The following is a 24691-nucleotide window of genomic DNA, read 5'->3' as shown; positions in this document are numbered from 1 at the left end:
CGTTTACTACTCCTAATTAGTATCTAAACATTCGATGTGACACGTGCTAAAAATAAGACACGGGAAGAAAACGCCCCTACATCACGGGTAGAATAAAATCCTCTTGTGTATTTGTCACTGATATGATGGGTGGGGTGATACCTTCCAATTTCTCGGTCTCCGACCCGAACAGTGGGCTACGCGGTGTCCGCTCGCCATTACCGCTAGCTTGATGCCAAACAGCCGGGTCAGTCAACTGCCATGAGGAAAGGTGAGGGTCACCTTGGCCGAACTGATCAGCGGACCCTGCATCTTACACAGCACTGGGTGTCTCGCCAACAAAATGCATGGCAAAACTTTGATCTTTTGTTATCCTTAAAACTGCGACTCGCTGCACCCTCCGTCGTCGACCGCGTGTTCCCCGTGTCCGTGAACGAGTCCCCGAACGCGTACACCCTCCGGAACGCCGCCACCACAACGACGACGATGGAGAGGGTCAGAGCGAGGAGGAGGAGACGGTTGCTGGCCGCCGCCGTCGCCATCGCGACCCACGGCGCTCGTAGCTTTTGTTTTATAGCACAGCTGGGATGCATGGAAATGGAAGTAGAAACTGGCCGGCCGGCGGGCCGTGCGGCATTGACTCCGAGTGCAGAAAATTAGGTGGCCTCCGTACGTGCTCCACCAATCCAACACCCACGAGCTCCCGATGCCTGCAGCCACAATTCATTGCAGCAGCGCCGGCCGGCCGCCAACCACCGCCGGCCTCATCCCGCGTTCACCGCCGATCGCCTGCGTCCCCGGCGTTCCGGACGACGGACGCACGGATCAGAGCACATTTTCAGCGCGGCGCCCGAATGCGTACAAACACACATTGCTATACACGAATTGCACTTCATGAATCGAGCGGACACAAATCGAATGACCCATTCGGAAATACGTCTTATAAGTTCATCACGATGCATCCTCTGTTCAGCTAGGGCACATGCATTACCTCTGTTCAGTCCTGAATCAGAGCATTGCAAGCTAAGACGAAACATATTGGAGGGCGATCATTAGGAGAATGCTAATGGATGGATCGATGATTAGGAGAATGGTAATGGGTTTAATTAGAACAACAGAACAGGCTGTGATGAGATGAGAGGCGTTTTGTTTTGAACTGAGTGGTGATGAGAGAGAGGAATCATATAGAATGGGTGGTTGCACCAACCCACCCCCATGGATCCCGGTAAATAGCAGAGCAGCCCCGTACTCTTATTGCAATGCCTCCGTGCGTGATGCCTTGTGAAGCTTCACCTACACCGTTTCGGTCGCTTGCCGGTTTTGTGTTGGTTGTACTTTTCATTTTCTTCTTCGTTTCTTCACCTTTAGTCTTTTGCGTTCTTGTGTTGGTTAAGTCCTGCTTGATTGCATCTTAATGAAACACATGCTAAGGCGTACCGCCCGAAAAAAAAAAGGTTTTTCCTCGATCCAAATGACACCCAACCGGCCGAAGAAATCGCTGGGCAGCCTCCCAACATGGGCGACTCCCGTGGGACCCGCGTAGCCAGTGTCCCATCCCGGGTCAAACGGAACCGACGACCCCGCGCTCCCGCCAAATTCTCCCTCCACCTCTGCATGCGTGCCCATGTCCGTCGTCATATAGCTCACATTCTAACCTTGCAGCAGCTGCATGCATGCTTATATATAAGTCCCCGATCCTTCCTCCTCCTCCACCACCTTTATTAACCTCTGCTCGTTCCTCGTCGCCGCCGGGCCATGGCCGCGCACCGGGAGCTGCTCCTCCTCCTCCTCGCCGCCGCGGTCGTCGCGGCCCTGGCCGCCGCCACCGTCGCCTCCGCCGACGACGCCAAGCCGACCATCCTCACCCCCGTCGCGCAGACCCCGCTCGGCTCCTTCGACGGCGACACGCCGGCCTCCGACGACGACTCCGTCGAGGACGACGACGACGCCGCGCCCGTCGGATCGCCCACCGGCGCCACCATGACCGAGCCCACCCCCGAGATGCCCTCCCCGCCCGGCACCCAAGCTACTGCCGGAGGAGCCGCCGCCAGCGCGGCGGCGCCCGCCGCCCTCGGGGCCGTCGTCGCGGCTCGTGTCGGCGCAGCCGCGGCGGTGGTCGCCGCAGCAGCCTTCGCCTTCTGAGGCGGTGGAGATCGATGTCATCTGATGCGTGCGTTGTATAATGGATTGCTGGGAGGGAATGAGCGAGCGAAGCCGACGCCCTCTTCTGCGTGTCTGGACGATGATGATGATCACGACGATATGCTTCAGCACTGCAAAACTTTTACATGGCCAGCTTCTTCGATTTGATTATTTATGTAAAACCATTTTCTTTTTCTTACCTACTATGAGCAAAGTTTTTATCTTCTGCATTAGAAGCATCAGGTTAGAGCATATCCTTCTCAAGACAATGCTGATGTCCATCAGTATTCTTTTGTCAGATAATCACCATGCATTATTTCGAAAATATTGTCACCAGGTATACCGCCAGCCAAGTATCAACTTGCACGGTCAAAAATAAGGCGAGGATGGAAGATATACATTTTACAGCCACCACCATGCATGATCATCCATCCCGGCTGGACATCGTAGACGTGATGATGAACAAAATCCTTTCATCTACAAGCTTTCACATAATCTACAGCCTCAATTTCTAAAATATAAAAAAGAGCCTAGCCCTAGAGCGTGGTTCCAAACAATGTTGCCTCTCCTGGTGGATCTTCGTGTGATACTCGACTCTCCTGTAGCTGTGAAATTATTGCTCACTATCTCACAGCTAAATTGTACCGTAAATTCAGAAGAGCGCATGGAAGAATCAAATCCACTTGAACCTTGAATTTCTGTGAACGTATCAAAGTGGAACGACTTGTCGCTAACGTGCATCCTCTATACCACATCATTTCCATTCTCTTGGTCCATCAGTTTGGGGGCATCCGGTGATGTAGGTTTGCTTACTGAGGAATGACCATCAACTGCTTCCTGAAATCCATACAGCCAAACAGGCATATTAATAGTCTTTTAACCTTTTGACGGATGCTCAGAACAGCCTATTTGGGTTTTCATAAAGGAATAAACACATTAACAGAAAGAGGGACATACCTTTTCTGAGGTTCCATTCAGAGTCCTTTCGTTCCTACTATGGTCAAGTCCGCCATTGCTATTAGCTACGATTGATCCATTTTCATGAGATTCCTGTATAATATTTATCAACAATCAAAGTACGGCTGCTGATGAAATAAACCATGCACCAAAATATCTTATACCTGTTCATCTTTGTTGTCTCCAGAAGAGGAACCAGAATTTTGTGCTCCATCAAGAACATTAGATTCGGTGCTTGACTGTTCTGATTGTTTTGCTTGTCCCGGAACCTCTTTTCTCCTTGATTCTTCCTCCTTTAGTTTCCTAAATCTGAACACAAAAAATGCACAAGGAGATATCACAATATAAATACATTGCATACTTTCAGGTTAAACTCAACATAACTTGTCCATTAATCCTTCAAAGGACACAGGTCTAAATTAGATATATGGCCAACTAGCCCCATCCTATTCCTCTCTTGCTATTTGCCCTTGGTTGTTCAATGAAGACATGGACAATTCAAATTTTATCAAATTACCATTTTTTATTATCTCCCTGCCAGACATCAACCTTCTTTCTTGGTAGGAATGAAAAGTGTAGGCGCCACTTGTAAGTAAGCACAAGAAGCTAAATTGGCACAAAATAAATAAAATAACCCATCATGCTGCAGTGCCAAAATGTCACTAGCACCTTGCATGAAGGGCACACTTGGTTGGCTTGCCTGTCCACCTTGTCCGCCCGTATTAGCACAAGGAAATCCTAGAAAGCACAGGAACCAAGGCAGCGAGCAAGGCAACCAAACACCACGTGTTTTTACCCAGCCAGGCAAAGCAAGTCATGATTTTTGTGCTGCGATAGTACAGGTATTCATCAGTGATCTTCAACAGCTTTTAAATATTACCTTTCACCACGTTGTGGCCCAGTTGTTTTCGGCTCTTGGCTGGGCTGGGGTTTACTAAGATTAGGGAGAGGTTCACTCTGAACAGCAGATTCATTCTTCCGGACATTAGTCAACTCTTCCCTTGAAAGTTTCTCAATATATTCCTTGACAGGATTTTTTGCACCTCCAAGCTTTTGAAGCCACACTTGTTGTGCAGTGCTGAGGATATTATTAGTAAGCCTGCAAGAAAGCTATAACCTTATGAAAGCCATTAAGCTAGCATAAAATGGTGAAAAACTTGTTTTCAATTATAACACTTGGTGAGACTCACATATATGAATGCAAAATTAGAACAGTTACAATTAAAACATGGTAAAAGGGTGAAAACTTGTTTCCAATTATGCATGCTTTTTTTTTGCAAATGACCAATTATGCATGCTGTATTCTAGACAAACTAGCGCACCAACATAGTCGAGGAGAAACTTTCTAATAGTATGTCAACTCTTAATATGTAGCAGGTATACTAACAGATACCAACCTCTTGTATGGGCTTGTAAGACAAACAGTAGCTATATCTATCTTTGCACTAAAGCAAATTTTAAAAGTATTTTGCAGTCAAGCATCTTCCAACTTCTTAAGGCAATATTTATAAATATTCTGATTAATTGGAAGTTGATGGAGCTTGGGCGCAATCAGAATAAACATAGGAATTTCGATTAAATGAGATAGAAGTGCACTGGTGGATTCAGGAAGCAGTCAAACTAACCATAGGTCCAGGAGGTTGCTCATATAATGGTTAAAAGATAGGGCAAATACTAATTTTAATCTGCCACAACACTTTCAGATAAGAAATTTAAGTAACACAGAAACTAAAATGTAATGAAGCTAATGAATCAAAAGCAACGTTAAAGCGTTGACAGTGTTTATTAACCATTGAGGACCGAGTGATAGCTCAGTTGGTAGAGCCTCCATTTGAGACTTGAGAGGTCACCCACCCAGGCACGAGCCCAGGTGCTCGCAGGTGGTGTACCTCCCTTAAGTGTTAGGCACTCTTCTCTCTTAAGGCAAAGCAGTTCATTTTGTTTTAAAAAAAAAACCTTACCAGTATAGACTTAGTCCAGAAGGTACAGAAAGAGCAAAATAACCAATTAGCAATGGCAAGAACTTTGTTACAGCTTGAGCGCCTTGTTGGTTAGGATCATTGCTCTGCAAAATATAATATGCCAAACAGTATGTTAGGAACTTAAAATAGTGGAGCTCCACGGGCTACAGATGTATACTTGCGTCGCTAATATAAATGATCAGGCCCTCGATCTTCAACCTTTCTCCCCAATCTTTTCCTTAAATAATGAGAACTGAAGACTTTTATATAAAGCATTACCACACAGATATTTTAATAACGTGTTCGGTTTGAGGAGTCAACCAGTATAGGATGGGGCGGTCCATCATGGGTCATCCTACAGATTTTGGATCACACTGCCCCTTACACTAGTCATTTGCTTGTGAGGGATGAGATGGTGATGGATCAACCAATCCATTCCTCATCCATCACCATGCCACTCAACCAAACACTCCATCATGGAGTGAAACAAGCTTACAGAAGCAAGCTATCTGATCTTCCGAAGAATCAGGTGTGGGTTTTTTTTTAATCTTTTGATAATCAGAATCAGGTGTGGTTGAACTGGAGTTGTAGCCAACTCATATATACTATATAGTATTCAGCAGGTCTGTAGTTCATATACAAGGAACAATGCCCCCACTAATTGTCATGTATTCATAAGTTAGACCACATCATCATGACGGTTATCGATTTTTAGAACCATGCCAAATAGATAAAATTCAAACAATAACAAAGTTTTCATACGAACACTGAATATGAGGTGGACGTGCGCTTAGAGTAGAATAATAGTTTCAGCAAATAAACATATTGAAAAGTTGGTAAAACTAACCTGTGGTGGCTGCATTACTTGAGCAGATATGTATTGTGAAATGACAAGAAGAACTGGCAAGACAAGGTATGCCAAAGTGTCCGACCAGCCAAGAGGTGGATGGCCATCCTACAATATCATCAATTAAACTGATGTCAGAAATATAGAATGGACTCCATATTCCCCAAAACAGTGTCAACCACCATTTTCAAACGGTCTTATCCAAAGAAACACTTATAGGTCACTGTAAGGTGTAGAGCAATTAATAGGCAACCATTGAAATTCACAGGGTAACAGAACCCTAGATGTGATTGCTTTACAAATTCATAATTTTAAAGCATCTACAGATTGCAGACAGGCATTAAAATCTTGTCCAACCATAGCTTAACTTCTACATCAGCAAATAAAACGACAGACCTCAGTTCCCCAGGGCAATAAAACTCTTTGTGGTAGATTCCTCCAAATTTGTGGAGAAACAAATACATAGATGCTGCATCATGCCAGCAGGTGTGTGCAGGAAATTGAAACTGGATTCATGAATTTTATTTTTAACACGTAAGTAAAAGAAAACTGTCATATGTAAACATCTCTGCAGAACAGATCAATCTTGATGTAAGTAAATAGTTGAGCATTGCATCACAGAGAATAGAATGTGATCCTTAACAATATAAACTGCATGTGTAATTCAATGGAGCTTCAATAATTTGTTGCACTAGGCTGCTGTGTACGAGAAGGCCTTGAAAAATATAAAGTGCATATGTTAGCCAGTGGAGCCAATAATTCTGCTGCACTGTGCTGCTGTGTACAAAAAGGGAACAAATCCTATGCTATGGAACATCAAGTTATTCATGCTCAGAGCTTACCGTGAAAGGAAAAAGCCAGGATATTCCCTGGCCATTTTGTCGAGCACCAATTGTTGTAGGACCAGCCAAAGAAGGTATCCAAAAAAATCCTTCAGTAAGAAGTCCCTTTTTAATGAAGATACGAACGCATCAGGTAATGCGAATGCTTACTTTTCAATAAAATGAAGAATGACATCGACATGATGGAAGTTTCAGTATATCAACCTCATTAGCCACATTTGAGAGAGCTCTGTATAGACCAATCCAAACTGGTATTGTCACTAGGGTAGGCAAGCATCCTGTTGCAGGATAATGCCAAAAGGAAGTTTATGTCAATAACTAACAGAAGAGAGTATTCGCATAAGATGATGCAAAGCAGAAAAGGCAGCATTAGACAGAGAAAATCTGAACCCAACTGACAAGACATTTCTATTAAAACTTGCTATACATTGAGGATTGCGGAGCATTCACGGAAAGGAAAAACAGAGTATGGTAATTCAGAGCTAACCTGCAAGAGGGTCAACACCAGATAACTTGTATAAACGAGCAGTTTCTAATTGTATCCGTTCCTGGTAGAACAAACAAAAAAATTACAAACCAAATGTAACTCCAGCTGAAGCCTAAATCCATTTTGCAGTCTAGAATGCACTTTGGAAAACCACTGCACTCTGTGTCTGATTCTTAAGTGAGAGCCCTCCCAAGAATAGTGACTTTTGTATGTACAGAGTAGTTAATTTTAAAATACCCATGTTAGCTTGATGTCATAATGAATAAGATAACAATACATCAAGATTTAATCATGATGCTTTCTTACAAAAACATCATAAAGCTTAGTGAGGGAAAACTGAGCAAGATGAGAAATCTCGACCTTCTGTTTGATAAGGAACTCAGTTTACACCACAAGATGTTTCTACTGTTGGTAAAAAAATGACTGTAAGGTTTACCCTCACTTTCGGTACAGTACACATTAAAGAAATCAATGTACGAACATGTGCAGTGGTCCAACATGAGAACATGTGCAACAAACTAATATATATTATTTTATAACAGATCAAGATGTAAAATATAATCACCTGATCGCCAGCATATCGTTCTTGAATTGCCTTCACTTGAGGTTGCAGTGACCTCATTGCTAGTGCAGACTCAACCTATAAGAAAACAACATAATGTGCAATTTTCAGTATTTGATAAGTAATGAACAGATAAAGCACATGCACTGCTTTTAGCAGCAAGCAACGCATCTGCCAAACTTGAGGACGTGTCTAGAAATATCAAGATGGTTAAATTTCTCTTGCAAGGATCTTCAAAGGAGAAATATAATGCGCGCATCCTAACAAGTGCCACAGGACTAAATAAATGTAATTGGTACAGAAAGATGATATATTAGTCAGAATCATGTATTAGTGAAAATAAACTTGCCAGACTCTAGTAACCAAACTGCCCATGTAAAGAATAAAAGGAAGACAACTAATGCCTAGTGGACAGAAAAGTGACCAGTGAACTTTACCCCGCATTATTCAACTGCCACCCACCCACAAAAAATGGTGTACTATCAGGCGATATGTGCATAATTTGCAGGAAGGCAAGACAAATAAGCAATGCAATGTTCCAGCTGATTAGTTTTCCAAAAGCAAAAAGAAGCAGCTGATTGGAAATGTATATTTTTAGTTTTATATCATTTATCGGTAGTAGGTAATGCTTGAATGCCATAAGACCCAATCTCATTAATTGTCCCTGGGTCAGAGGGCAGAAAATTCTTCTCCCAAGGAAAACCATGTGTTCCACATTTCTCTAACTACAGTTCCAGCATTAAAGTTTCATCCATAAAGCATCAATGCAAAGGATGAAGTCATGCATTAATAACTGGATCAAAAGAGAATTTCCTGCAAGGAATCATCATTTTCTAGGATATCCTTGAAGATATAGAAGGAAATACTGCCACCATGCCCAGATATGTAGTCTTAAATTTTTTTAAAAAAAAATCCTGATCATAGAAGCATAGCATAGAGATTTACCTGCTTCTTTGTAAGAGGGAATGTAGCTGCCTTGACAAGAACAGTGAGGAGAATGATTGCAAAACCATATGAATAAGGAACATGGAGAGCTGATAGACCATCTTTCAGAACCTGTTGATGGAGGAAAATGTATCTCACCTAAATGTGTTGAAGCGTAATATACTTATAAAAAAAGAAACGTGAAATACACTGTATAAACATATAAAGAATTAGAGGGTGCAGACTGAGAATAAGAAAAAACCATGAGATATGTGAACAGACTGAACGGATACATATAAGATCATGTGGACAAACATGCAAAATGGTATGCAAAAACTGTTTCTCTTCATCTTCTTTCTCAACATTTGTGAAAAGCACACCCTATGTTTCTTTTTATAGGAAGATTAGGATTTGAAAGGACCAAACTATGTAAGTTTGACTAATAGTTAGTCGAAGTATATGGATGTTTAGTGCACAAAAGTTGTATCAATAGGTTTGTGTTTCAAAAATCTTTTAATATGATACCGATAGCAACTGACAGAAGACAGCACATTGACATAGAAATAAATAGTTGAAGTATATATTTAAAGACTTCTAAAACCCTAATAAGCACAATAAAGTGAAAGTGAGGGAGTATTCTTTTCATCTTCCACATCTAACATCGCACTTCAAACGCACCAATCAGTAACTACTGCAATTGATTGAACACAAATTATTGCATGCAATCATTTCCTTTCCTCAGAAACAAAATTGAGCCATATCCTTCAGCCCATCTTACTGCCTAGCAGTGCCATGGAAGTTTTTTTTCCCATATGAAATGTCAATGGAACTTTAGCTGTTTAGCAGCTGGAAGAAATAAGTTAGATCATATAAATCCCTGAAGGCCCTCAAGTACAGCAGCAATTACACATATCAGTATCAACACTGTGTGCCTGCAGGAGTGCAGGTCTAAATCAGAGTTATTGAACTAGTGGTGGTAATTTGTCTTCATACCAAACTATATAGGTAGCAGTTGGCACAATCATTGGAATAACAAAACCTTGGCTACATAGCTACACGAAAATTCAGATTAGTTAGTTAGAAAATAGGCTATACAGTGATAAGGCATGGCCAATTTTGTCCTGTTAAGGTATGTGAAGATATTGTTCAGTGGCATGCAGACTCTTGCGGGGTTGGTGGTGTCCTTAGAGTTTGATCCCACAACCCTTCAACTCAACCAAGTGTCGCCAAAAGTTCAGCACTCTCTAAAACAACCCACTATTTTTATATAAAAAATACTAATAATTGTGCTGCCCCTCCTGCGACCTCCCCACATTAACTATTTCGGAGCATGTTCAGAAAGTGTGCCGCTCATGCTCAGAAAGTGTGCCGCTCCTCCACAACAACACCGGAATGCCTCAATTAAATTTTTAGAGGAAAAAATGGCTCAATTGGATTCTGCGGTGGATGGCTCCCAGGCACCACAGCAATCTTAGCAAGTAGTTGATTCCAGCTAACATTCCTACCATCGTGCCATAGCCATTTTAGCTCAAAAATGGGGGGTCACCATCAGACACAGCTGCGCGAAATCCCGAAACAGAAGACAGAAGACGCGTCCACACACGGCACGGGAGTGGGAAGCAACCTAGGCAACCGCGGCATAAACCCCTGGACCCAATTGACCCGAGACAGGCAAGCACGGAACCGCCCACGCGAAAAACGCGGCGGCCTCAGGCGGGAGGAAACGCGGGGAGCGCACCTTGAGCACGGTCTCCATGGAGTTGGTGATGCCGGAGAGCCAGTCCCCGGCGGCCTCCTTGGCCCCGGCGCCGGCTTCCGCAGCCTCCGGGGCCGCGGAGACGGCGGCGTCCGCGACGGTGTAGAGGAACGCCTCGACGCGGCCGAGCAGCTCGCCGGCGTCGGCGGGGCCGAGCGCGGCGACGGGGCGGAGGCGGCGGAGGCGGAGGCGGAGGCCGAGGCCGAGGCGGGGAGCGGCGGAGGGGGCCCGCGACGAGTGCGGGGATAGGGCTAGGGTTTGGGGGCAGCCCAGGAGGTGGAGGTGGGAGGGAGCGGCCATTGGGGAGGAGGAGGAGGCGAGGCGGTGGTCGGAGATTGGGGAGGCCCGCGCGGGGCAGCGAAGCGAGCGAGCCGAGCAGGGGACACGAGTGGCGAGTCCAACTCCAACTACAGCAGCGCAGCACAACACAAAGCGACGCTGGATTTGTAGGAGGAGCAGAGCAGGCGTGGAGTGGTGGACTCGGTGGGGGGACCCCAGCAGCGAGCCTTCCTACGAGCCCCGCGCTATAACACACGTGGCCCGGGGTGGAGGTCATGGGGATGGGACGGGTGGGCCGCCTAGTTAGCCTAAGGGGTATTTGGATACCCGCTAAACTTTAGCACATGTCACATATAATATTTGATACTAATTAGGAGTATTAAATATAGTCTAATTACAATTACAGATAGAGTATTAAATAGATTTGTCTCGCGAATTAGACTCCATCTGTGCAATTAGTTTTGTAATTAGCTCAGATCTAGTTCTCCTAATTAGCATCCGAATATCCGATGCGATCCTGCTAAAGTTCAGCACCTCGTATCCAAACACCCCCTAAGGTGGTCTTTTTTTCTTATGGAAGAATCTTAGAGCCCGTTCGAGAATTCAGTCAGATATTTGTAGATGACCCCATGTATTCTTTGAGTAATATTTGTAGATATCTATGCCCGTATTTGACAACAAGCGCTTTAAAGCAATGTTATATTATCGTAATAAATGGGAATTAGACGTGGTCACGAAGTTAATAGTAAGAGACAACAAAGTAGAAAACGATACTCATGAATTGCGGTAGGAGCTAAACACTTAGAGTTTTTCATTTATCCTGTGCAGCGACATTAACTGCACATAGCGACGCCCTTTCTTTCCTTTCCCCGTGTGTTAGTAGGGACGGGCGGCATTAACTGCACGTAGCGACGCCCTTTCTTTCCTTTCCTCGTGTGTTAGTGGGGACGAGAGTGTACATAACCTTCTTTTTTTTAATATAGCAGTTTCAAAAAGAAAACGATACTCATGCTACAAAGCCTTCCGCATCTGAGGGCCTGTTTGGCAACCAAGTGTTAAAATTTAACACCTGTCACATCGGATGTTTGGATGCTAATTAGGAGTATTAAATATAGGCTAATTACAAAACTAATTGCACAGATGAAGTGTAATTCACGAGACGAATCTATTAAGCCTAATTAGTCCATGATTTGACAATGTGGTGCTACAGTAACCAATTGCTAATGATGGATTAATTAGGCTTAATAGATTCGTCTCGCGGATTAGCACAGGGTTCTGCAATTAGTTTTATAATTAGCTCATATTTAGTTCTCCTAATTAGCATCCGAACATCCGATGTGACACTGTTAAAGTTTAACACCTCGTATCCAAACACCCCCTCAATCCCAATGGTGCCGCAAGCCGAGAAATACGAAACGAGAATGGGCCTTTGTTGGTCCTGCAGCGCGTGCACGTGTGTGTGGCCCTGCAGCCGAGAAAGTGATAGTTTTCGTTCAGTTTTATGTTGCAATCGCAGGACGAGTCGTGCGAAGAAATCGACCGAGAGCGAGCAGTTTTCATCGTTCAAATGAATTTTCTGTGAAAATTACTTCGTTTCGAGTTGTCATATGACGGCCTTTTTCGTTTGTTTCCTTTGAGAGAAAAAAGGAAAGGAGGACCGCCGTAAATGACGATACTGTATCTGTGATGACATAAAAAAGGGGAGGAGACATGCAATGGACATGAGATGAGACAGTAAAACTGCATTGCCACGACACCACCAAAGCGCACGACAAACATAAACGACGATCACAACAAGGTCAACTTGCCAAAGGTACATACACTGATACACAACACCTTTCCGTTTGACACGGACAGAAAACCTGCTGATAGTTGATGTACATGCAAGAAATCTGATCGCAGGCTTGAACTGCAACACCAAGATGACCGAGGACACAGCAACAGGATCGGGCAGGACTATGTGCAACAACAACCAGTAGCAGGTAACTTACTGCTCATGATCGCCGGTTCTGGTGGCCTCCTCCGATGGATGCTGCACACTGGAGAGAGGAGAGACGACGTTCTCCTCCTCCTCCACCGACGGCAGGCTGGGCTCCCACGTCCTCCTCAGCGCGGCGAACGCCCTGAACCCCGCCGGCGGGGCGGCGGCTGGGCGCTCCCTCCGCTTCTTATTCCCCTTACCCTTCCGCTTCTTCTTCTTGTTCCCCTTCTTCCTCGTCTGCTTGTCCTTCCTCTGATCCGGTTGATCGTCGTCTGCGCTCGGCTCGACGGCGAGGCCCTGCTCCGCCAGCCTCTTGAAGCGGCACTCGGACCACCGGTCCCTGGCCACGAAGTACTCCCTCGCGCTGCACGCCGGCATGAAGCTACCACCGTCACCCGCCGCTGCCTCATCCCATTCCGTCACCGGTGCGCCGCCGCTGTGTTCCTGGTCCTCCTCCGACGCCTCCGTTTCCGTGGACGACGTGGCCTCCTCGCTCCCTGTCGTGTCTTCCCCCTCCTCGTCGACGGCGCCGTAGTATTGATCGTCATCCTCGTCAAAGGCGCCGATGGAGCTCTCGGGGATCTTGTGCTTGAGCTTGTCGACGGTGGACCAGGGGATGAGCAGGAACTTCTGGCCGGGGAAGAGCGGCTCGAGCGGGCGGAGCACGGCGCCGTGCGGGTTGCGGAAGACGTCCGGGTGGGCGAGGCAGAGGCCCGGCGGGTGCTTGCGGATGACGGTGCAGGCCAGCACCACACCCGGGTACACCTCCACCACCCCGCTCGACAGCACCACCCGCACCACCGACTCCCTCCTCGCCGCCGCAGCCTCCTTGGACAAGGACATGATCAGCTCCGTGGAGCTGCTGCTGCTGGTGCCCGGCGCGGCCGCCTGGTTGGGCTTCTTCTTCGGCTTCAGTTTCAGCTTGTCCTTGCGGGGCTTCTTCGGCATGCCGATGGCGGCCCGGAGCGCGCGGCGCACCGATTTGCCCAGCGGCACCGTCGTGCAAGATGGCTGGGCCGTGCCGCCGTCATGTGACATGGCACTAGCTGGCTTGGCTACAGATCAATCGATCGGAGCACTATTGAACAGAGCGAAAGAGTAGGTATAGGTACTAGCTGGAGCTGGAGCTGGAGCTAAGAAGAAGAGAGAGAGGTGGCTCGATGCAGCGCGGCCGTGTCTTATAATGGCCTCTAATTTTTGTCAGGTTTCTAGCTAGGGGAGGTGGCCTCGCCTCGCGTTGGTTTTTCTTCTCGTCTGTGTCGCGGCGAGCGCGATCTGCCGGCGCCGGCGCCGGCGCCGCAGATTCGGCCGGGTGGCATTCTTGTTTGCGCCTTCCTCGGAAGCGTCGTCGGTCGCCCAAGAAGAATAGAAGATCATCAGGCACGCGTAGATGGTACAGATCAGAAAGGGAGAGGCGCTCACGGAAGGTGGCGGCCGGAGTTAGCAATGGTGTTTTTAATTACCAGGGAGGGCATGCCGAAATGCCACGAACCCAGGGCCTCCTCGATCCGGTTCTAGGGGCGTCAAGATGCCTCCTTGATTTGGATAGTATCGACGAGTCCCGATCAGTTGGGTTCGTCATTGCGGCTCTTCGGGTCAAGTCAGCTAGGGGCCAGCTTATTACGCACTTTTTTTATTGGATAATATCTAGCTCACACATCGTTCCTAACGAAAGAATTTAGAAATGAAGCAGTACATTTTTTTTAAATAAAAAGAGAGCAAGCAGTTCTTATCACCTCTCAGCACGACTGGATATAAACAGTCAAAATTGGCTGGGTACTTATTCTAGAGCTCAGTGCATCTAAACCAGTAAACTGATCCATAAATAAGGACCGGTTTGGATAGAGGAATTGGATCGAAAACCTAATGATCCAGTTCAAAATTCTTGACAGAACCCTAAACAATTCATGGGTGCTGAAAAAACAATACTTACTGAATATATTTAAATCTATCAGGCCCTGTAGCAACAGCAGCTATGCAAAGAAAGGAATATCAAGCTTCAGCAGGTACTGAATAATTTAGTTAGAAGTGTCATAAAGCTTACATATACTCATATACACAAAATCGCCTCAAGAGTTCAGACAAGTACAAGAGGTGATGAACTGAAGTCACACTATAAGAAGTGCAGACCACAGCAAATACATAGAACCACTTTCCAAAACCACATATTTGTTTAACGGATGCACAATGTATGGCTGACCTATTCATGGTAGCACTGAAAATATTTACAGTTTTTGGTTGGTGTAGCATACAACAGTGATGAAAATTTAGCAGAGTGTGGCACAGTGACGAATATTTCAACTGTCTGCTCATACTGTCGATTCAATATAATGCTCTAGTTAGAAAATTGGGGAGGATTGGCACACCTCTGTTTCTACTTCCTGTGGTCAGACTCAAGGAACACGCCCTAGTACTCTTTGCACAGCCTTCTTTATCCCCTCCTGGTCTAGGGAAGTTGTCAAATACACTTCCTGGACCTGCCAAGTAATAAGAAGGAATCATAATTCATGTACTTCTATCTAGTTGGGAATGATCCAGCCAAGGCCAAATACTAGTTAACTAGCATAATGAAACTCCCCAGACAAGAAAACAAATCATGTGCTGTGTGTGTATCAGAGAAACCTAACCTGCCTCCCAGCTCGTGCAAGAAGCGTGAACTTGTTATCCTTAGCTGGCACCTGTGTAACAAGATCCAACAAGTTAGTCCAAGTTTGTGGCGTTTTCATATGTCATCTCCTGTGAGCTGCAACTATGAAAAGGTCGGCATTGACTGGAATCATACGTTGGAAAGCCAAAGCTCCAAATCTTGTGAAACAACACGTTTCTCCAATGCTTGGCGCCCAAACTGTACGTCTATTATACTGTAAAGACAATACAATAAATCAGACTATGGATGATACAACTAATTTGACTATGGTTATCTGCAGTATATTTGTGGAAGTAAATAACTTGTTATCGAAGTATACAACAATGTTAAAATATCAGATATCAATCATAGAAACAAAAACCATACCCATCCTCTTGCAATAGTTCATTACATATACCATCAAGTCCTGGCAGAAGTTCAACTTCTGATGGAGACATGACACGATCAGGTGATTGATCAGCCTCCTATACGGAAAAAGGTTATTGAATGAATCCAGTTTTCTTCCACCACAAAGTTAAATACACTAAGAGTCTAAGACAATGTATTCAACAACTAACCAAAGGGATAACTTTGTCCAATGTCTCCAATAGAGGATCTTCTTCCAGTTGTCTGATTGATAAAGCTATCCTTGACTTCGCCCTGTTTTTTTGTAAATGCAAAGCATGCCTAATTATTTCCCATGAATCCCATTCATGACAAAGCAGCCAAACATTTTATTATTCTCCAATTAGTAAGAAAGAAATGCTTTCTTAACTGAAAGAAACATGATGCTTTGCTGAAACAGATAACTAGCTCATTTCATCATTCTATTTGTCTTGCCCCCCTATGAATTGTATATCTTGCATAACTGAGAGAAAGTTAAATTGATAATGCAGACACTTGGTATGTGTGTTCTCCATAGTTATCACACCCTTCAGTCCTAATGTTGGCGGAGCCAGAAACTATTTTTTTTTTCTTTGTTCCGCCACTGCTAATGATACCAAGTTACCAGTACATCCATGCCAACTGATTCTACTAACAATTTCCATGTATGTTGTTTCTATGATACAGTGACTCAACATCTTACACCAAAGTGTCATACCAGGATATTAGAAATAATTCATCAAGACACGCCATAGCAATTGAGCAGCTATGCAGGTGAGGTTTTAGAAAGTACTTACGTATCGACATTGACCACTTTGACCTTGACAGCATCCCCTTCATTTAGAAAATCCTGGACGTCTTGGACAAGATCCCAAGACACCTCAGAGAGGTGTACAAGACCAGTAAGATGATATAATCCTGTAGAATGTCGCTGTTGTAAGATAGTCTACATTGAATAGTTAGCACAAAAAAGGGCAAAGGTGTTGCCAATAAGTACCATCAGGAAATCGCAGGTGAACAAATGCACCATAGTGGAACACTGAGCCCACGATTCCATCATAGATGTCGCCAATCTTGATTTGGGAAGAATATGTTGACCAACTAGCATCCTTCTCGGAGAAGAAAAGCTTCCTTTCCTCCTCATTTACTTCAGAAACCTAGACGTTCAGGTTGTCAGTAAAATCGGATCCACAAAACCCTCAAATGTTGAGCTCATTTCATCCAATTTGCACAGTATAACTTATTAGGAAGAAACCATGTTCGTTTTCAAGTTGCATACAGGCTTTGATATTAGGCAGAAGCCAGGACATTGTACGGAATACATATGAATCAAACTTTTGGTCTCATACCCTTCATTTGCCTCCCAGTAGGTTACAGCAAAAGTAGCTACAACTGCAAATAGACGGTGCAATGGAACAATCAAAGAAAACTTAATTACCTTGACAGAAATGGACGTCCCTACTAGGTCCTTGGTAACATCTTGGATGGGCCTTTTGGGGTCTGCAAGCTTAACTACGATCAAGCACTACCTCATACTTTACAGGCAGTCACAATATGTTCACAAAACGCGTGGCAGATTGCGGAAAGTACCTTTACACCAGTGCGCGGGGCTGAGGAGAGGGTTGGGCACGAACCCCTGCAGGGAGTTGTACTTGACGATGAGCCCGCCGCTGTTTGACCTGAGCACCGGCAGCGTGAGGATGTTCCCCTGCTCCTTGTCCGCGCGCGCAGCTTCCCAGTCCGCAGCGAACTGCAGGCAGCAGGACTCCCTTAATCGGTCGGCATTTCATCGAGCAGTAGCCCCGCGCTCCGGAAAAGCAGAGGAGAAAGGAAAACCCAGCACTGAACATGCTACGAACCTGGGCCAGGCGCGCCTCATCGATCGGGGGAGCGGCGGCGGCGGTGTAAGAGTAGGAGAAGGCGTCTCCCTGGCTCGCGGGAGTACCGGTTCCCTCGGCGGTTGCGGCGGCGGAGAGGAGCGGACGCTGGTTGAGGCGGGCAGGGAAGGGGAAGGAGGCTGATGCCGCGGGGCTCCTCCGGGCGGAAGGGGAGAAGGCCGCGAGGGAGGGCGCGGGCTTGAGGGAGGCCGCCAGCATTGCGTGGGCGTGGCTGCCGGTCGCTGCCGCCGGCGGTGGTGGACCTGGTGGTCCGGGGGGAGAAGCGAAACGAGTGGAGGTGGAGGGGAAGGGGCGCGAGGAGGGAGAGGGAGGAGGGGGAGGGTCCGATTCGAGTGGGCTGGGCTTCGCTGCGATGGATGGACGGATGATTTTCCACCGGATTTTTGTTTGGTTCACTTCAGCGCGGCAATGCCCACCAACTGGCCTGTGACACGTGGCTTGTTGATTCTGCTGACACGTGTACGCAAACACTCCCGTGTTGAAAAATTTTACTTGAAGGAACAAAAATCCTTATCCACAAAATCGGGCTGAACTCTAGAGGTTCGAAACTTGGAGCACGACCGGTGATGTTGACTTGGATTGCGTACCTTGACTATGATGAACAGTGGAATTTGCCATCCTGCTTATTACAAATCACCATACAAATGACAAGCACATGCTTCTACAATACAATCATTAAAAAAATTTAAAAATCATAATCAAGATCAGAGTATCTACTAATGGTCTACTACTCTTTAGTCTTTTCCCATCCAGGTATGCAGGACAGCAATTTCCTTTTTTTCCATGTCAATTTCTCAAGAAAATGCATGCATCAGAATTCAGAAGCGGGTGATCGATGATCAGGCGGAGGAGCTCCACTGGCTGGCCCTCTCGAACCCGTTCTTGCCGTAGTAGTAGTCCTCCATGGCCTGCTGGATCTCGGCGCGGGAGTTCATGACGAACGGCCCGTGCTGCACCACCGGCTCGCCCAGCGGCTGCCCGGCCACCAGCGCGAACCGCAGCGGCGCGCCGGACTTGTTCCAGACGCTGATCCCGTCGCCGTCGCCCAGGACAATGCAGTGGTGCGCCGACACGGGTGCCGACTTCTCCCGACCGAAGACGCCCTCGCCGTCAATGATGTAGACGAAGGCGTTCCAGCCCTCCGGGACGGGCTGGTGGAGCTGGGAGCCCGGGCGCATGGTGAAGTCCATGTACATGGTCGGGGTGCGCGTGTAGACCGGGGAGCGCACGCCGAAGGCCTCGCCGGCGATGATCCGGACCTCGACGCCGTCCTTCTCGGCGCGGCTGATGTCCTTGCTCTGGAGCTCCTGGTACCGGGGCTCGATCATCTTGTCCTTGGAGGAGAGGTTGATCCAGAGCTGCAGGCCCTTCTGCACCCCGTCCCCCGCCGGCATCTCCGAGTGCACGATGCCCCGGCCGGCAGTCATCCACTGAAAGAAGAATTCAGTTCAGGGAACAATGTCAGGACATGAATGAAACTGCTGCATGAACACGGTGATCATGAATACAATTAGAGAGTAGAGAGCAGAGAGGCTGACCTGGACATCCCCTGCCCTGATGGTGCCCTTGTGGCCCGCAAAGTCCTGGTGGGTGAAGGCTCCCTGCAATTCCAACCCAGCACAAGAAGGAGACATTTGAGCGAACAGCTCGCGGGGGGCAGAAGGACAGAGGCAGGTAACACAAGATTTACTTGAGTAGAGTACACGCACCTCGAGCATGTAGGTGACGGTCTCGAATCCTCTGTGGGGATGGTCGGGGAACCCGGCGGGCTTGGAGACTGAGAACTCGTCGAGCATGAGGAAGGGGTCCAGGTTCCTGAGCTCATGCCTGCGCAAGCAGAGAGGCAAAAGGGGAAAGTCAACGCCCGATCAGGATGATGAGCAGCTGAGCTGCATAAAAATGAAAGGAAATCGGGATCCCAGGAACTGGGGAGATTATAGTAGGTTTACCTGCCGATGCTCCTCCGGACGGTGGCGCCCTGCCCCTCGGGCTGCGACTCGGCGAGGAGCTTCTTGACCACGGCCCTGGGCTTCTCGAACGGCACGGCGGCGGCAGCGGCATCCGAAGCGGAGGAAGACGACGACATGACTCGCGCTGGGGGCAACAAGACGGTCGGGATCAAGAAGAGGAAGAAGAAGCAGAGTAGCAGAAGAATCAGGAGCAGGGGCTTGTTGGTGGTACTTGTCGGGCGGTGCTTTTGCGGTGGTGCGACGGGGAGTAGGCGGTGGGGGGCTCTGCTGTTGCCGATCCTGGCGATGGCGGAGGTATAAATAGGGGAGGAGGCCAGGTGCTGCCTCAGCCTCATCATGGTCGTCGTCATCACCGTGGCTGGGATTTGAGGTGAGAGCCGGGGATGGATGGCTTCCGCTGCGGCGCGGGGACTTTAAAGGAGAAATAAAAAAAAATTAAAGGAGAGATGGGGTTGACCGGCGGCGTGGTCGGATCTTTTCTTTGCGGCGGCGGGGGCGGGGGGCAGGGGCAGGCGGCTTCCGGAATCGCCAGCGCCCACGCTGACGCTGCCTCGGCGTCATGCCAACGCCGGCGTCACGCTGCCGTCAGCGTTATGCAATCAACTGCCGAGGCCCAAATATATAGAACGGGAATTTTTCCCTGCCATCATCCCGCCGGTTTGGGCCAAATTAGGATGTCCGCCGGTTTGGGCCACAATACACCTCAACACACGACTTGCCAAATTCAACATCGGCCGGGAGCTTCGTTCCACGGGAGGCGGGCGGGGTTTGGGCCTCTTTCCACGCCGAAACACGCCTCGCCAAACGAGGCCTTAAGGGAACTCTGCAGCCCCAAATATGTATCATTTGTTCATCTCGGACTCCTTCAAAAGCCGGTTCCCTGTAAAGGGATCTTGTAGTAAATTTTCCAGATTTTTCAGGTATCCATGTAAATTCACCCCTTCCCTCCACCAAGTGCACCTCTTCTAGCATTGTTTGCAGCTCATACCACTATAGCTTCATTGGATGAGGAAAAAGTTATATTTTCACCATTCAACTATAGCATAAGTCTAATTTTCAACCCAGAACTATGAAACTGAGGAAATTTAGCCCTCCAGGTGGTTTTTGCATTTTTCTAGAAATTTAAATTTTTTTGGTTTAATAAAAAATTCATAACTAATTCATTTCCAATCAAAACTATGAAGTTGCTACCAAAAGTTTTCTAAAAATGTAGGCTATTTGTTGGTACTTCTATTTGGAGTTGTTTGCATTATATTTGTTGCTATTCCTAGTGTTTTATTGCTCGCAATAAAACAACTAAGATTCAAATAGTGCCAAATAGAACACCAACAAATAAGTTACATTTTCAGAAAAAAATTTTACACCAATTTGATATTTTTCTAATTTGAAATAAAGTAGTTATGAATCTACAAATTTATCTATATTATTCTTGTGCCGGATGCCTCTCCCCTCACCCATCGTCATTTCTCCTAATCAACATTAGACGAAAACGGACGAACAATTAATAGAGATCACTGGGCATCGGTAAATGACTTCTTTTAATGTTATTTTCTTTCTTGCCGTTATTCTAACTTTGTTTCTGTTGGCTTTCACATGTCGGTGTGGACAAAGGGAACGCCAGACACACCTGGAGGTCCTGATAGGAATTGCACTAACGGGTAAAATTTAGAAAGAACTAATGCCATCCCAAACAGAGCTTGAAATGATTATTTTAAAGAATAGGACCAGATAATCATATAAAAGCAGGGTGCCATACAAAATAATTAAAATAATTTCCTGATAGCTCAACACGAAACCTGATGAGAGAGCCCACCGCAGCAATTCAATAAAAGGGAATGTAATGCTACCACAACAGAGACAGCCGAGGAATGGCCAAGAACTTCAAAGTGGATCTGTAGACACCTCACTTGCTCATGCCTCTCGTAATGCCAAATGAAAATAACAAAGAGATAGATAGAGACCTTGTAATCTCTCAGCTTCCATACTTGCTCCAGAATCCTATTACTACACCCCAGGAGGCCAGGACTGAAGTGGAATGTCATTCCATCATGGGGGATCTCATGCGCTGCTGCTGCTTGCGGATCCCTTGCCAGGCTTCCCTTTGCCCCTGCGGTCATAAAAATAAGTGCCTTAGTTAGTAGGAACAAAATAGTGCAACGAATAAAACTAAATGGTAGAGCCATATAGAAATCATAAGATTTTTTATCCTCCTTCAAAACTCATCGCTATTGACTTCTGTAATGCTATGAACCATGCAGCTGCAATTAACATGACTTCATGCTCTGGTCAAACAAAGTAGGTCCGATTCACCATCACTTTATTACACTCTTTCTTGAGAGCACGGAGCACCGACAAAAGATTTGATATTACGTATAACGATAAGTCTGTACTGGCATATTTAAAACCTCCTCTCCCCAGGACACAACAAAAGACCACCTAAAATGTGTGGCACGCTTAAGGTTAGTTGTGCAATGTTAGTAGTCATTAAACCTCAGATTTTGAGTCCTCTCCTAGAAAAGCAAACACCGCCAAAGCAAAAGACTGTTCAGCAGTGACCTCAACCAAGAGGCCCTTGCTTGCCTATCAACTTAGTCAAGTATTACTGCACACAAAACAGCTGATAATTAAGCTTTCCCCTAGCAAGTAAATGTTGACAATGACCCGGCCCCCTATGCATCAATATAATGTTCTGAAAATAGGCCAAGCAAAGTATGCGTGCTGGTGAAAGACAAACCTGGAGCCCGGATACATATCAAGATACTTTGAGATCCGGCTGGGCATGATGAAGAATACAAGGCCCGAAAAGGATCTTGCTGCATTAACCTGTACCACTTTCTCCAGCGTCCCTTTGCTGAGGTCAAAGGCAAGCCCCAGGCCCAAGTTGCTGCCGTCCCAGCGAATGTCGCTGCTAGAAACCCTGGCCATGACGTACACATGATCATCTTGGTGCAGGCTGAGCATAGGGCAAGTTAAGTTGCGGAGCCTCTTCTCCGTCGTCTCCGGGCTTGGCTCAGGCGTGCCACTGGTGTCGTCCGGCAGCTTAGGCAGATATTGAAGAACCATCGGGTTAGCAGAGACATATTTGGCATCAAGCTCGATGGCATTGCCATCCTGCTGCCATCCTACCTCACAAGGATTCGCAGCTGTCCTGCTATATATGGCAAATGTCCAGCCTTGTCTCCTGTATGGGATTTCTGGGCAGGGCTTGGTCTGCAGGCGAACAACCTTGATGCGGCCTTGGATCAAGGCAACGTCACGTCTGATGTGAGGGTCTGAGTGACGATTAGAACTATGATCAAGATCTGGCGGCAACCGGCCGTAGTAGAGCGTGGGAACGGTTTCCTTGAGCACATCACACTGCAGAAAACCGCGCCAGAGGTCAACCCAAGCCACCGCACCGCCTTCTCCTCCGATGGTAATCACCTTGTAGCTGGTGAAATGACACACACGATCATGATCACTCTGCTTGACCAGCGATGTAGGCTTGCAGCTCCAACTTGCAGTCTTGGAGCTGTAGATGTGGATGTCGAACCTGATGTCATCCTCCTCCTCCTGCCTGTGGGGTGGCACCGTTCTCTTATGGAGAATCACAATGTAATACAGGTGAGGGTCCTCCTCGTAGCGGGGCAGGAGGGCGACATGGCAGTTCTTAAGGAAGACGAAAGGTTTTGGGGGCAGGATCCGAGTGAGCGACGGCGCCCTCCCCCCACCTGCAGCCCGGTAGATGAAGAAATCGAACTTCCGTAGGATACAGGCGTCGGTAACGGGACGGAACGCCATGCGGATGAGGACGAGGTCCTCCTCCGCTGCCACGACACTGGGCTCGTCGGCGAACAGCTGGTAGGGTGACTTGCCTGGGCAGCAGACGGTGAAGTGGGAGAGGCGCGGCGGATGGGCGATGAAGAAGGTGACCCGGATCAGCGCGCCGTTCCTCGCCTTGCAAGAGGCTGTGGTGGCGTTTCTGCGGTTGTCGAGGTAGGCTTCCACGTCGAGGAGGCAGCTCCCTGGGCGAAGAAGGTTATCCGCATCCGGCGGCGGATCGTGTCGGGGCGGACGCAGGGAAGCAGACCCGATCGTGTATCTCTCTCTCTTGTAACAGGCACCCATGGAGCGATGGATTCAGATCAAGAAGATCCAACAATCTCCTCGATCGGTGCTGGAGAGGAGACGAGAGGAGAGGAGGTGGAGATGGAGACGGGGAGGATCGGATCGGCGGCGCGATATCATATATATGTGGTACATGGGAGGAAGAAAGTGCCCCTGAACCCTAACCCGAACGACGGAAACACCTAAAGTATCCCTCCTGCCTCCTGGTCAGAGAGAGAACCCTGAGGCCTATTCTGGGAACTCCGACCCCTACGGAATCCCGGCCCTGTTCCGGCCCGCGTGGAAATTGGCCACGTGTTGATTTTGAAGCACGTGTATTCTGAATGGAAATCTACGCGTGATTTGCATTGTGGGGAGTATCTTTTACATATGAATTGTGATATCAGCCTTGTGTTTTCTTTTTTTAATGAACGGGCACGAGATTTTGTACAAAATAATTAATTGTATACTATACGTAGGGAGGTGTAACCACAATAATGTCTTGTGGTTGATGAACATGTCGTTTAAGTATAAAATGCCCACCATGAAACCCACCAAAGCAGGATGCATGACGGTACTGACAGTTTTATCATATGGATAAAAAACTCTATGGTGTAGTTCTACTTGCTGCAATATGACAGGATGCTTTTTAGTGTCACTATTTATAGTGGATGGAAAGGCTAATGAGGAAAAATTCAGTAATAAATCTGCCTACCATGATAACAAGTCTAAATTTTTTATATTTTTGTTCATCTCTAGACTAGCTACTACACATGGTTTATGTAGGCAAGGGGACATGGAGTCTCTTTTCTTGTTTCCTTGTAGGTCGTACAAACTGAACCGGAGATTTGCTTTTTTCTTGCTGGATTACATTTCTTTCTTCTTCAATTATTTCACATTGCTACGTAATCTGTAGAACACTACAATCAGTTCCATAAGCGCAAGCTGATTAGCTGGCAGTTTGTGGTTTAGTAGAAATCTCACATCCAAAATGTTTGCTTTGCTTTTCT

The 24691-nt window shown here is 46.8% G+C and overlaps 5 protein-coding genes across 9 annotated transcripts; 1 reads left to right on the top strand and 4 right to left on the bottom strand.

Annotated features, from left to right (window-relative positions):
• Window positions 1–834: 834 nt before the first annotated feature.
• On the top strand, window positions 835–2328 carry LOC101759975. The gene has a single exon (XM_004981010.2). It carries the CDS (start codon window positions 1735–1737, stop codon window positions 2119–2121), a length of 387 nt encoding a protein of 128 aa, XP_004981067.1. The 5' UTR covers window positions 835–1734; the 3' UTR covers window positions 2122–2328.
• A 106-nt stretch (window positions 2329–2434) lies between these two features.
• On the bottom strand, window positions 2435–10884 carry LOC101760380 (inner membrane protein PPF-1, chloroplastic). The gene is made up of 12 exons (XM_004981011.3): window positions 10440–10884; window positions 8723–8833; window positions 7781–7855; window positions 7216–7276; window positions 6933–7006; window positions 6729–6833; window positions 5887–5994; window positions 5040–5143; window positions 3959–4177; window positions 3243–3387; window positions 3079–3171; window positions 2435–2958 (listed from the first exon to the last, which is right to left on the bottom strand). Exons 1-12 carry the CDS (start codon window positions 10755–10757, stop codon window positions 2866–2868), a joined length of 1506 nt encoding a protein of 501 aa, XP_004981068.1. The 5' UTR covers window positions 10758–10884; the 3' UTR covers window positions 2435–2865.
• A 3850-nt stretch (window positions 10885–14734) lies between these two features.
• Window positions 14735–17956, bottom strand: LOC101759295 (30S ribosomal protein S1). Of its 2 annotated transcripts, none has more exons than XM_004981008.4 (10): window positions 17587–17956; window positions 17318–17477; window positions 17166–17239; window positions 16725–16884; window positions 16525–16645; window positions 15922–16003; window positions 15731–15828; window positions 15500–15578; window positions 15345–15395; window positions 14735–15194 (listed from the first exon to the last, which is right to left on the bottom strand). In XM_004981008.4, exons 1-10 carry the CDS (start codon window positions 17821–17823, stop codon window positions 15111–15113), a joined length of 1146 nt encoding a protein of 381 aa, XP_004981065.1. In that variant the 5' UTR covers window positions 17824–17956; the 3' UTR covers window positions 14735–15110. The 2 variants fall into 2 exon arrangements, with proteins under 2 accessions (XP_004981065.1, XP_004981066.1); XM_004981009.4 differs by having other exon boundaries at window positions 17166–17227; window positions 17587–17954.
• Window positions 17957–18103: 147 nt separating this feature from the next.
• On the bottom strand, window positions 18104–20081 carry LOC101758637 (pirin-like protein). Of its 4 annotated transcripts, XM_012848688.3 has the most exons (5): window positions 19807–20068; window positions 19575–19719; window positions 19335–19452; window positions 19164–19226; window positions 18167–19055 (listed from the first exon to the last, which is right to left on the bottom strand). In XM_012848688.3, exons 1-5 carry the CDS (start codon window positions 19943–19945, stop codon window positions 18465–18467), a joined length of 1056 nt encoding a protein of 351 aa, XP_012704142.1. In that variant the 5' UTR covers window positions 19946–20068; the 3' UTR covers window positions 18167–18464. The 4 variants fall into 4 exon arrangements, with proteins under 4 accessions (XP_012704141.1, XP_012704142.1, XP_004981064.1 ...); XM_012848687.2 differs by having other exon boundaries at window positions 18104–19055; window positions 19164–19452; window positions 19807–20081; XM_004981007.3 differs by having other exon boundaries at window positions 19575–20068.
• Window positions 20082–21621: 1540 nt separating this feature from the next.
• Window positions 21622–23757, bottom strand: LOC111255874. The gene is made up of 2 exons (XM_022823474.1): window positions 22330–23757; window positions 21622–21702 (listed from the first exon to the last, which is right to left on the bottom strand). The coding sequence occupies exons 1-2, from the start codon at window positions 23700–23702 to the stop codon at window positions 21654–21656; spliced, it is 1422 nt and encodes a 473-aa protein (XP_022679209.1). The 5' UTR covers window positions 23703–23757; the 3' UTR covers window positions 21622–21653.
• Between the last annotated feature and the right edge of the window lie 934 nt (window positions 23758–24691).

The sequence above is a fragment of the Setaria italica genome, chromosome IX (assembly GCF_000263155.2).
Source record: "Setaria italica strain Yugu1 chromosome IX, Setaria_italica_v2.0, whole genome shotgun sequence".
Classification (NCBI taxonomy): Eukaryota; Viridiplantae; Streptophyta; class Magnoliopsida; order Poales; family Poaceae; genus Setaria; species Setaria italica.
The sequence above is the reverse complement of the archived record's forward strand: the minus strand, read 5'-3'. Positions and strand labels throughout refer to the sequence as shown.

Bases quoted from the DNA above. Each gene is read 5' to 3' on its own strand.
- LOC101759975 (XM_004981010.2), top strand. From the start codon at position 1,735: ATGGCCGCGCACCGGGAGCTGCTCCTCCTCCTCCTCGCCGCCGCGGTC.
- LOC101760380 (XM_004981011.3), bottom strand. From the start codon at position 10,757: ATGGCCGCTCCCTCCCACCTCCACCTCCTGGGCTGCCCCCAAACCCTA. The intron at 8,834-10,439 runs GTGCGCTCCCCG...CTCCATCAACAG, and splicing joins CCATGGAGACCGTGCTCAAG to GTTCTGAAAGATGGTCTATC. The intron at 3,172-3,242 runs GTATAAGATATT...AATATTATACAG, and splicing joins GAGACAACAAAGATGAACAG to GAATCTCATGAAAATGGATC.
- LOC101759295 (XM_004981008.4), bottom strand. From the start codon at position 17,823: ATGCTGGCGGCCTCCCTCAAGCCCGCGCCCTCCCTCGCGGCCTTCTCC. The intron at 17,240-17,317 runs GTACTTTCCGCA...GCTTGATCGTAG, and splicing joins CCCCGCGCACTGGTGTAAAG to TTAAGCTTGCAGACCCCAAA. The intron at 16,885-17,165 runs GTAATTAAGTTT...CTGAACGTCTAG, and splicing joins GGACGTCCATTTCTGTCAAG to GTTTCTGAAGTAAATGAGGA.
- LOC101758637 (XM_004981006.4), bottom strand. From the start codon at position 19,945: ATGACGACGACCATGATGAGGCTGAGGCAGCACCTGGCCTCCTCCCCT. The intron at 19,453-19,574 runs GTAAACCTACTA...CTGCTTGCGCAG, and splicing joins GTCCGGAGGAGCATCGGCAG to GCATGAGCTCAGGAACCTGG. The intron at 19,056-19,163 runs GTCAGCCTCTCT...TTCTTCTTTCAG, and splicing joins TCAGGGCAGGGGATGTCCAG to TGGATGACTGCCGGCCGGGG.
- LOC111255874 (XM_022823474.1), bottom strand. From the start codon at position 23,702: ATGGGTGCCTGTTACAAGAGAGAGAGATACACGATCGGGTCTGCTTCC. The intron at 21,703-22,329 runs GTTTGTCTTTCA...TTATGACCGCAG, and splicing joins GATATGTATCCGGGCTCCAG to GGGCAAAGGGAAGCCTGGCA.